The sequence below is a fragment of the Gekko japonicus genome, unplaced genomic scaffold (genome assembly GCF_001447785.1).
Source record: "Gekko japonicus isolate JY-2015 unplaced genomic scaffold, Gekko_japonicus_V1.1 scaffold5807, whole genome shotgun sequence".
Classification (NCBI taxonomy): domain Eukaryota; kingdom Metazoa; phylum Chordata; class Lepidosauria; order Squamata; family Gekkonidae; genus Gekko; species Gekko japonicus.
Genome location: NW_015168219.1, coordinates 8,759 through 21,060, shown reverse-complemented (window position 1 = coordinate 21,060; position 12,302 = coordinate 8,759). Strand labels below are relative to the sequence as shown.

General features: G+C 49.7%; 1 protein-coding gene across 1 annotated transcript; it reads left to right on the top strand.

Moving 5' to 3' along the window:
• Window positions 1–8,210: 8,210 nt before the first annotated feature.
• Window positions 8,211–11,438, top strand: LOC107113677 (sialidase-3-like). Its single transcript, XM_015415029.1, has 2 exons — window positions 8,211–8,460; window positions 10,413–11,438. The coding sequence occupies exons 1-2, from the start codon at window positions 8,254–8,256 to the stop codon at window positions 11,436–11,438; spliced, it is 1,233 nt and encodes a 410-aa protein (XP_015270515.1). The 5' UTR covers window positions 8,211–8,253.
• The last annotated feature ends 864 nt before the right edge of the window (window positions 11,439–12,302 follow it).

Sequence of the window (12,302 nt, the reverse complement as noted above, 5' to 3'; positions counted from 1 at the left end):
TCTTCCGGTTTCTGGTGCGGTTAAAGTCACAACAGCCAGGCAGGGCTGTGCTTCTCTGGGTGTGAAAAGTACGCAAATGTCGATTGCACCTTGGCAGCCCCATCCTTTTCGTGTAACTTGTCTCCGGGTTAATTAATTTGATGGATGGCAGCGATTGATTCAGAAGGAACGCCTCGGGGCTGGCTTCCTTCCAGGCCGTGGTACTTCGCGCTGGGGACACCGTGTTTGGAACGGGAACACCGTGTTTGGAACATGCTGTGTGAAACGGGGTTGGGGAAATGTTCAGGCCTGTTGGGGTTCCCAGGCTGGTGTTTATACCTGTGTTTATGCCAGTGCATTCCTTCTGTGCTTCTTTGCTGCTGTAATGCTTATCTACCAGTTCTGCAGGTGGTGATGTTGACGTCTGGGTTTCTGGGGAACCGTGGGAGAGAGTTTGGTTCCCAGCTTCAGTGGTAAACGGCCGGTGCTCTTTCTCCTGTGTGCGGGAGGGTGCCCAATTGGCCAGGGCAGTGGGGTGTGTGCATAAGAATACCCTATATCCTATTATGCCCAAGGGCAGCCGCCATTCTTAACAGTGCCTATGTTAATGCATCTGTAGGTCTTCAGTAAAGTATTACCTTTCCTGATAAGCATGTTCTACGTTGTTGGCTGTGGGTTCTGACAGAGCCAGGCAGGGCTGTGCTTCTTCGGGTGACTTGGCAACGTCGATTGCACCTTGGCAGCCCCGTCCTTTTTGTGTAACTTGTCTCCGGGTTAATTAATTTGATGGGTGGCATTGATTGATTCAGAAGGAACGCCTCGGGGCTGGCTTCCTTCCAGGCCGTGGTACTTCGCACTGGGAACACCGTGTTTGGAACATGCTGTTTGGAACGGGGTGGGGGAAATGTTCAGGCCTGTTGGGGTTCCCAGGCTGGTGTTTATACCTGAAGCTTGCTGAGCGACCCTGGACGCATACCCCCTCTGCCTAACCTTCCTTATGGGGTTGTTGTGAGGATAAAATGGAGGCCGGGAGAACCAGGTACACGACTCGGAGCTCCTTGGAAGAAAGGCGGAGTACCAGTTGAGTCAATCAATCGCAGCGACCCATGGCGATCTTTTGGAGCTTAATCCAGATGGGTCACCGTCAATGCTCCCTCTAAGCTGTGGAGTCTTGTCAGCAAAAATTGTACTTTGTGAGCTAGTGGCTTAAAGTTGTGAGCAAGCGATTTGGCCGCTGCATAAATTATTTTGCTCTGGAGCCCTCCTTCCTGAGCGAAGACAAAAATGTGTGAGCCAGAGGCTAAAAGATTGTGAGCTAGCTCACGCTAACTCAGCTTAGAGGGAACACTGGTCACTGTGTTAGTTCTGTGTCTGTTGCAGGACAAAAAAGCAAGAGTCCAGGAGCACCTTGAAGACTAGCAACATTTGTGGCAGTGGGATGAGGCGCTTTCAGGAGAAGAAGAAGAAGAGGAGGAAGAGGAGGAAGAGGAGGAGGAGAATGGATTTCTACCCCGCCCTTCCCTCGGAGTCTCAGAGCGGTTTGCAAACTCCTTTCCCTTCCCCTCCCCACAACAGGCACCCTGTGAGGTAGGTGGGGCTCAGGCATAATAGGATATAGGGTATTCGTATGCACACACACACACACTGCCCTGGCCAATTAGCCACACTCCCGCGCGCGGGAGAAGGCGCTCCGGCCGTTTGCGCTGAAGCTGGGAACCAAGCTCGCTCCCACGGTTCCCGTGAAACATCCCACCCCCTGCAGAACTTAAAGATAGGCGTTACAGCAGCAAAGAAGCACCGAAGGAATGCAATGGCAATTAGAGTACAACTGACCTCCCCAACCCCCATGGCAGCTTAGCTGACAGTGGTTGTTAGCCCCCCAGAGGAACTGGTTGGCCACTAGATTCAGGTGGGTAGCCATGTTGGCACCTTTAAGACCAACAAAGTTTAATTCTGGGTATAAGCTTTCGTGTGTATGCAAACTTCTTCAGATACATTGAAACAAGACTTCCTCAACCATCATACATAGGTGGGGGGGATTAGTTGCCGGGAAGGGCTAATTAGAGTCAAGATGCACAAATGAGTCATAAGTATAGCGAAGATTGGATTAAAGCAGCTGGTAAGACCTGTGAATAAGAGCAAATGAGCATACAGATCATAAAAGAGTTAATAAACCGATGTGATAACTAAATTTGAGTCCAGTGGCACCTTGAAGACGAACAAAGTTTAATTCTGAAAGGGAGATTACTGAATTATAAGTTATTGCAACACTCAGGACCATGGAACCCCCAGGGCTTAACAGAGATATCGGGTTCTTATCTCACTACACATGCCAATTCACTCAGTTCTCACTTATACCCAGAATGAAACTTTGTTGGTCTTATAGTTGTCACTAGACTCAAACTTTGTTGTGGTTGACCACTGTGTGAGACAGGATGCTGGACTAGGTGGACTATTGGTCCGATCCAGCATGGCTTTCCTTATGTTCTGATGGATGTCTAGACTACTACACTCTACACAGGTCTCCCCTCAAAGTCAGCTTGGAGACTCCAAGTGTTGCAGAATGCCCTGGCTCAGTTATTATTTATTAATTGTTTTAACTCTATATTGTTTATGTTATTTTAACTATGTTAGCCACCTTGAGCCAGCATGTCTGGCAAGGCGAGATACAAATGGAAGCAATAAATAAATACATATTACCAGGAGCTACATGGAACCATGCATACTTCTCCCATTCTGCAGTAACTCTATTGGCTGCCTATCAGTTACTGGGTTCAGTTTAAGGTACGGACTATCACATACAAACCTTATTATCTGCAGGACCACCTCTCACCCTGAGGGGCTGTGGCTCAGTGGTAGAGCCTCTGCTTGGCATGCAGAAGGTCCCAGGTTCAATCCCCAGCATCTCCAGTTGAAAGATCTGGCAGGAAGTGATGTGAAAGACCTCTGCCTGAGACCCTGGAGAGCTGTAAAGAGGGGCTGTGGCTCAGTGGTAGAGCCTCTGCTTGGCATGCAGAAGGTCCCAGGTTCAATCCCCGGCATCTCCAGTTAAAATGACTGTGCAGGAGGTGACGCGAAAGACCTCAGTGGCTCAGTGGCAGAGCATCTGCTTGGCATGCCGAAGGTCCCAGGTTCAGTCCCCGGCATCTCCAGTTAAGAGGATCAGGCCGGAGGTGATGCGAAAGACCTCAGTCGCTCAGAGGTAGAGCATCTGCTTGGCATGCAGAAGGTCCCAGGTTCAATCCCCGGCATCTCCAGTCAAAAGATCTGGCAGGAAGTGATGTGAAAGACCTCTGGTTGAAACCTTGGAGAGCTGTACAGAGGGGCTGTGGCTCAGTAGCAGAGCCTCTGCTTGGTATGCAGAAGGTCCCAGGTTCAATCCCCGGCACCTCCAGTTAAAAGGATCAGGCAGGAGGTGATGGGAAAGACCTCAGCCTGAGACCCTGGAGAGCTGCTGCCGGCCACCGCAGACATTTCTGACCCTGACGGTCCAAGGGTAGAAGGCAGCTTCCTGCGTGTTCAACTTTCTGAGGGGAAAAAATTGCTTTCTTTCCTCGGTCTCTCCCTTCAGCCTCCTCGCTGTCGTTTCGGGCGCCATATTTGTCCGTTGTTCTTTCCCAACTGCTCTCCGGCCGGAACACCCTGAGAGTTCTCGGCCCCTCCCAGTCAGAGGCCCTGACACCTGAAACCTAAAGATGGGCTGCCTACAACTCACATCTCCCTCCCAGTTCCAGCAACGAGATGAAAAGGCTGGCAAAAAGCCTTCCAACAGCCCACTTCCATATCCTCTGTTCTTTCGGCTTGCTGCTGGTAAGTGGTGGCTGGGGTTCCCAGCCTCCAGGTGGGACCTGGAGGGTCTCTGGGATTACAGGTCCTCTCCCGACTACAGAGGCCCGTTCCCCCGGGGAGAAAAGGGATGCTTCGGAGGGTGGGCACTATTTATTTATTTATTACCTTTGATTTTAGATCCCCCCCCCCCGGAGGGACCGGGCTCAGGCCGGTATACAACATAATATCATATAAACATTGTTGTTGTTCAGTCGCACAGCCAAGTCTGACTCTCTGCGACCCCGTGGATCAAATCACGCCAGGCCCACCTGTCTTCCTCCGGAGTTTGCTTAATTTCATGTTCATTCCATCGATAACACTGTCCAACACTGTCTCACCCTTTGCCGTCCCCTTCTTCTTTGACCTTCAGTCTTTCCCAGCATTGACACTGTCTAACCATCTCATCCTTTGCCGTCCCCGTCTTCTTTGACCTTCAATCTTTCCCAGCATCAGGGTCTTTTCCAGTGAGTGCTCCCTTCTCATTTGGTGGCCAAAGTATTTGAGCTTCAGTTTCATTATCTGGCCTTCCAGGGAACAGTCAGGGTTGATTTCTTTTAGGATTGACTGATTTGATCTTTTTGCAGTCCAAGGGACTCTCAAGAGTCTTCTCCAGCACCATAGTTCAAAAGAATCTATTCTTCGGCGCTTGGCCTTCCTTATAGTCCAACTCTCGCAGCCATACATGACTACTGGGAATACCATTGCTTTGACCATGTGGACTTTTGTTGGCAGGGTGATGTCTCTACTTTTTATCATGCTGTTTAGGTTCGCCATCGCTTTCCTCCCAAGGAGCAGGCGTCTTTTAATTTCATGGCTGCAGTCACAGTCTGCGGTGATCTGGGATCCCAGGAACGTGAAGTCTGTCACTACTTCCACGACTTCCCCTTCTATTTGCCAAGGAGTGATGGGGCTGGATGCCATGATCTTAGTTTTTTTGATGTTGAGCTTCAAGCCCACTTTTGCGCTCTCCTCTTTTACCTTGAGCAAGAGGCTCTTTAGATCCTCTTCACTTTCTGCCATTAGAGTGGTGTCGTCTCCATATCTGAGGTTGTTGATGTTTCCCCCGGCAATCTTAATTCTGGCTTGTGAGTCATCCAGGACGGCATTTCGCATGACGTTTTTGTTCAGTAGCACAGTCGAGTCCGACTCTCCGCGACCCCATGGACCAGTTCACGCCAGGCCCTCCTGTCTTCCGCAGTCCTCCGAAGTTGGCTCAATTTCATGTTCGTTGCATCGATGACACTGTCTAACCATCTCATCCTTTGCCGTCCCCGTCTTCTTTGACCTTCAATCTTTCCCAGCATCAGGGTCTTCTCCAGGGAGTGCTCCCTTCTCATTTGGTGGCCAAAGTATTTGAGCTTCAGTTTCATTATCTGGCCTTCCAGGGAACAGTCAGGGTTGATTTCTTTGAGGATTGACTGATTTGATCTTCTTGCAGTCCAAGGGACTCTCAAGAGTCTCCTCCAGCACCATAGTTCAAAAGAATCTATTCTTCGGCGCTCGGCCTTCCTTATAGTCCAGCTCTCGCAGCCATACATGACTACTGGGAATACCATTGCTTTGACCATGCGGACTTTTGTTGGCAGGGTGATGTCTCTATAAGGACTTGTCACAGTTTGTTGTGATCCACACAATCAAAGGCTTTAGCGTAGTCAATGAAGCAGAAGTAGATGTTTTTCTGGTACTCCCTTGCTTTCTCCACAATCCAACAAATGTTGGCAATTTGATCTCTCGTTCTTCTACCTCTTCAAAACCCAGTTCTCTGTCCACGTACTGAAGCCTAGCTTGTAGGATCTTGCAGCTTACGCATTCCATTTCTATTGCGTCCTGATCCCATCTACAGAGGCTTCTAATAATACTTTTGCTTAATATGGCTTTTTATACAAAAAATGCAATTATAAAATATATATTCTGCTATAAATTCCTCTAATCAGAAGATTCTAAGTTACATACCAAGATCTGAATCTCTTATGATTAGACTTTTGAAGGCACAGTGACAGCGGTCAGCATATAAATGTGGCTGCGAAAAAAGCTACTGCAATCTTAGGATGCATCAACAGAAGCCTCGTGTCCAGATCACGGGAGGTGGTCGTTCCGCTCTATTCTGCTACGGTCAGGCCTCACCTGGAGTCCTGTGTCCAATTTTGGGCACCACATTTTCGGAAGGATGTTGACAAGCTCGAGCGTGTCCAGAAGAGGGCAACCAGGATGGTGAGAGGGTTGGAATCCAAGTCTTATGAGGTAAGGCTGAAAGAGTTGGGTATGTTTAGCTTGAGAAAGAGAAGGCTTAGAGGGGACATGATGGCTGTCATGTAGAAGATGGAGCAGATCTATTCTCTCTTGCTCCGGATTGCAAGACTAGATCTAATGGGTGGAAATGACAAGGGAGTCGTTACCGGCTAAATATCAGGAGAAACTTCCTAACTGTCAGAGTGGTTGAGCAGTGGAACAGTCTGCTTTGGGAGGTGGTGGATGCTCCTTCGCTGGACGTATTCAAGCAGAGGTTGGACGACCATCTTTCGGGTATGTTGTAGGCTCTGTTCCCTCTCAGCTGAGTTAGTGTGAGCTAGCACACAGTTTTTTAGCCTCCGGCTCACACATTTTTCTCTCAGCTCACGAAGGAGGGCTCCAGAGCAAACTAATTTATGCAGTAGCCAAATTGCTCACTCACACCTTTAGTGCCAGTAGCTCACAAAGTAGAATTTCTGCTCACAGGACTCCACAGCTTAGAGGGAGCAGACCTCTGTTTCCCTCCAAGCTGAGCTAGTGTGAGCTAACTCACAGTTTTTTAGCCTCTGGCTCACCCATTTTTGTCTTCGCTCAGGAAGGAGGGCTCCAGAGCAAACTAATTGATGCAGCAGCCAAATCACCTGCTCACAACTTTAATGCCAGTAACTCACAAAACAGAATTTTTGCTCACAGGACTCCATAGCTTAGAGGGAGCATTGGTTGCAGGTATGTAGGGCTCTCTTTCAGCGATGCTCCTGCAGAGTGCCAGGGGGTTGGACTCGATGACCTGCAAGGTCCCTTCCAACTCTTACATTCTATGATACGATTCTGTGTCAGAGGAAATGTCAGAACCCACATTCAGAAATCACATTCGTTTTCCCCTTGCCCTACAAGATCTAGGTTAGGAAATTCCTGAAGATTTGGAGTAGAAGCCGGGGGAGAGCAGGGACCTCTGTGGGGCAGAAGGCCATACGGTCCACCCTCCAAAGCATCCGTTTTCTCCCGGGGGGAACTGATCTCAGTCGTCTGGAGATGAGCTGTAATTCTGGGGGATCCCCAGGTCCCACCTGGAGGCTGGCATCCCGACATGACAGGCTGGTTTCGATATAAGTATTACAGCTCTGATGATCTCCCAGGTTTGACAAAAACTGGGGGGGAAAGGGGGGAACTCAACCCAGGATATGACTGCGAACCAAAAAGGGCTAAGCTAAACAATATATATATATATATATAAAAAGTACAAATATTTATTAAGGTGTAGACATGTTAAAACGTATACTGATTTAAAAATGACTTTGTCTAAGTTCAGACTATAAAATCTTATCCACTATAAATACATATGATGGGTTAACACTTTCCAACTGAAGACCAAACGCGTTTCGGCCCCTAAGGGCCTTCCTCAGTGGTCACTATTATCTATATATTATAGACACACATCCATAGACCTGTTACAGATTTTTAGTACACATATATTACATTGATGGAGAGACACACATTCAGACCTACAAAATCACTGATACCAGAATAAGTTGTGGAGGTGATATGGCTCAAGTGGTTAAGACGCTGAACTGCAGGCTGTGGAAGGTCGGTAGTTCAGCAGTTCGAGACCCGAGTGTGCCGCATGACGGAGTGAGTTCCCGTCTCTAGTTCCAGCTCCTGCCAACCTAGCAGTTCGAAAGCAAGAAATTGCAAGTAGATAAATAGGTACCACTTCGGTGGGAAGGTAACAGCGTTCTGTGCGCCTTGGTGTTTAGTCATGCTGGCCACATGACCACGGAAACGTCTTCGGACAGCGCTAGCTCTTCGGCTTTGAAACGGAGATGAGCACTGCAACCCTAGAGTCGGATATGACTGGCTTTCAAGCAAGGGAACCTTTACCTTTACCTTTATGGCCCATCACTAATACCAGGAGTACAATTATAAGTATACAAGGAAACAACATCCGGTTTTAATATATGTGTACTAAAAATCTGTAACAGGTCTATGGATGTGTGTCTATAATATATAGATAATAGTGACCACTGAGGAAGGCCCTTAGGGGCCGAAACGTGTTTGGTCTTCAGTTGGAAAGTGTTAACCCATCAAATGTATTTATAGTGAATAAGATTTTATAGTCTGAACTTAGACAAAGTCATTTTTAAATCAGTATAAGTTTTAACATGTGATCTCCCAGGTTTACCTTTCCATTGGCAGAATACTTCAGTACTCCCAGAAAAGATGGTTAACGCTCAGGCGACCTCTGGGAAGGTGACTCTGTTCCGCCAGGAAGCACCCCGAGGCGTCACCTACCGAATTCCCGCCCTGCTGTTCCTGCCTTATGAATCCGTTTTCTTGGCCTTTGTGGAGAAGCGCTCCTCGCCCAGAGACGAACACGCCGAGTACCTGGTTGTGAGACGAGGACGGAAGAAAGGGACCTCTGTCCAGGTAACACGGGTGGGGGGGGGCAGAGAAAACGGATCCGTTGTCATCTATTTGGGGTCAGTTTGGTGTCGTGGTTGAGTGCGCAGACTCTAATCTGGGAGAACCGGGTTGGATTCCCGACTCCTCCACATGCAGCTGCTGGTGTGACCTTGGGTCAGTCACAAGTTCTCTCAGAGCTGTTCACTCAAGGGCAGTCCTCGAGAGAGCTCTCTCAGCCCCACCGACCTCACGGGGTGTCTGTCGTGGGGAGGGGAAGGGAAAGGAGTTTGTGAGCCGCTCTGAGACTCCTTCGGGTAGTGAAGGGCGGGGTAGAAATCCAATCTCCTCCTCCTCCACCTCCTCCCTTGGTAGCTGACTCCACTGTTGCACTACTTTCACTGTCAAAACGTTTTCCCTAAGATCCAGCCGGTACCTTCCTGCCCTTAATTTAAACCCATTCTTGCCAGTCCCCTCCTCTGCTGCCCACAGGAACTGCTCCCTGCCCTCCTCCTCTAAGGGACAGCCCTTCAGATACTTCGAGAGAGCCATCCTGTGCGAAACAGGATGCTGGACTAGATGGACCCTCACTGGTCTGATCCAGCAGGGCTCTTCTGAGGTTCTCATCAGGGGAAGGCCTCGGCCTCTCTGCCCTGTTGTTGGCCCTCCAGAGGAACTGGCTGGCCACTGTGTGAGAGAGGAGGCTGGACTAGATGGACCCTCACTGGTCTGATCCAGCAGGGCTCTTCTGAGGTTCTTATCAGGGGAAGGCCTCGGCCTCTCTGCCCTGTTGTTGGCCCTCCAGGGGAACTGGTTGGCCACTGTGTGAAACAGGATGCTGGACTAGATGGACCCTCACTGGTCTGATCCAGCAGGGCTCTTCTGAGGTTCTTATCAGGGGAAGGCCTCGGCCTCTCTGCCCTGTTGTTGGCCCTCCAGAGGAACTGGTTGGCCACTGTGTGAGACGGGATGCTGGACTAGATGGACCCTCACTGGTCTGACCCAGCAGGGTTCTCCTGATGTTCTCATCAGGGGAAGGCCTCGGCCTCTCTGCCCTGTTGTTGGCCCTCCAGAGGAACTGGCTGGCCACTGTGTGAGACGGGATGCTGGACTAGATGGACCCTCACTGGTCTGACTCAGCAGGGCTCTTCTGAGGTCCTTATCAGGGGAAGGCCTCGGCCTCTCTGCCCTGTTGCTGGCCCTCCAGAGGAACTGGCTGGCCCCTGTGTGAGAGAGGATGCTGGACTAGAGGGACCCTCACTGGTCTGATCCAGCAGGGCTCTCCTGAGGTTCTTATCAGGGGAAGGCCTCGGCCTCTCTGCCCTGTTGTTGGCCCTCCGGAGGAACTGGCTGGCCCCTGTGTGAGAGAGGATGCTGGACTAGATGGACCCTCACTGGTCTGATCCAGCAGGGCTCTCCTGAGGTTCTTATCAGGGGAAGGCCTCGGCCTCTCTGCCCTGTTGTTGGCCCTCCAGAGGAACTGGCTGGCCCCTGTGTGAGAGAGGATGCTGGACTAGAGGGACCCTCACTGGTCTGATCCAGCAGGGCTCTTCTGATGTTCTTAGCGGGAAGCCATGGCAATTAGGCATGTCTGAACCTTACCGAAATGGGCCGTGTCACACTGAACCGAAAAGCCTATCAGTTAACTCTTCTTTTGTAACACATTTTTTTATTTAGGATATAAACATTCATAATCAGCATTAAATTTTCTACATTTATCCCTGTTACATCCATCCCCCCTCCCTTTTCCCCTCCCTTATATGCGGCTTCCCACAGTGCTCCGACCTCCTGTACATTTACTTCTAATTTCCTCAACCTCCTGTTTACTGCCTCCTAATTTCTTTTTGTTTCCATTACATTTTTTCTTATAATTCACTAGGTAACTCTTATTTCATTATCACAATTATTTCTTTACTTATCAAAACTCTCAGAAAAACTATCGGTTAACTCTTCTGACCACCCTCTCCATCTTCCTCTAGTGGGGTCCTCAACAGGACTTGACGTCTGCTCTGCTTCCCGGCCATCGCACCATGAACCCCTGTCCGGTCTACGAGAAGGAGAGCGGCAGAGTCTTCCTCTTCTTTATCTGCATCCGGTCCAAGTTGACCGCCTGGCATCAGATCCGAACAGGGAGGAACGCCGCCAGGCTGTGCTACATCTCCAGCCAAGATGGCGGCCGCACTTGGAGCCAGTTGACCGATTTGACCCACCGGGTGATCGGGGGGGACTTGAGAAACTGGGCCACCTTCGCCATCGGGCCCGGCCACGGGATCCAGTTGCGCTCCGGGCGTCTGGTCGTCCCAGCGTACGCCTACTACATCCACCAGCGTCACTTCAAAAAGCCAGTCCTCTACCAGACCAGGCCACATTGCTTCACTTTGTACAGCGACGACCGAGGCCGGAAGTGGAGCCGGGGACAGCTTGACATGAGCTTCCAGATGGAAGAGTGCCAGGTGGCTGAGGTGACCCGCCGGGACAACCGCCAAGTGTTATACTGCAACGCCCGCAGTCGTGAACAGTATAGGGTCGGGGCCTTCAGCACAAACAGCGGCAACCAATTTGAGGAGTCCTTCCTGTGCAAGGAGCTGCCAGAGACGGGCAGCGGTTGCCAGGGCAGCGTGGTGAGCTTCAGCCCGCCTCGGAAGCCCTCGGAGACGGGCCGAAGAGCGACTGCCGTCAACTCGACTACTCTGCCGGGCATTCTGCCCTCAGCCGCCCGTGAGGCCGCCAAGGAATGGCTGCTTTTCTCTCACCCCACGGGCCGACGCAAACGAGTCAACCTGGGCATCTACCTCAACATGTCCCCGCTGGCGAAGGGCGGGTGGGAGGCCCCTTGGGTGCTGCACGAAGGGCCGAGCGGCTACTCGGACCTGGCCGTGTGCGAGGAGGGCCCGGCGCCGCTCTTCGCCTGCTTGTTTGAGAGTGGAGCAGCCAGCGAATGTGAGGAGATTGCCTTCGAGCTCTTCACCATCCCCGAGCATTTGAACAGCACGCGGGAAGCCTGACATCGTCTCCCCCCCCCTCCCTCTCGGGGGGGGGGGGGGAACTGCCCTGAACTAACTAGATTGCCTCTGTAGATTCTGTGGGGCTGAATCAAGAATAAAACTGGAAGGACGAGTTAATTTTTTTAATTCTGTCATATAGAACAGTACAGCAAAGGTCTCTCCACAGTTCAAGGCAGGGGCGTCAGAGTGAACAAGGAAGGAAGGCGGCATCTTATAGCTAGAGATGTAAAATTTCCGGAAATTTTGAAGCTCGGGAAAAAAACCCATTTTTTTTCCAGTTTTTTTCGGGGGGAAATGGAAAATTTTGGGGAAATTGAAAAAATGCCACATTTGCATTTCTTTTGTCTTTTCCAGATTGAAAGTCATTCTGTTACTTTAGGAACATAAAATATGACTATGGACATTTTTACTTGGCATGAAATGATCACAACTAGCATATTAAAAATAGAGTGTATCCAAACAATTATTACAAACAGAATACCCACCCACATGCGAAAACAGAACTGAAACCTTTTTCTTTTCTTGTGACAATCGCACCTCCTAAAGGAAGAAATGCATCTTGTTCTTGCATTGGAGAGTTCAGTTTGTAACCTAGGACTTGCTTGTCCTCAGTGCACAGAAATTAGATCAATCTGATGCCATATATATATATATTTTAGAAATGATTTGGAAAATATTTGAACATCTTGTCTTAAAATATTTTATTCATCATGTTAAAATAAAACATTCCATAATCATTTTTTTTCTTTTCTTTTTTCAATTTTTCCAATTTTTCGGAAAAAACAAAAGCTTCAGGGAAAAGGACAGAATTTTTCCGGGTTTTTTTCCGGGCTTCACATCTCTACTCCTGGCTCTGGGTTTCAG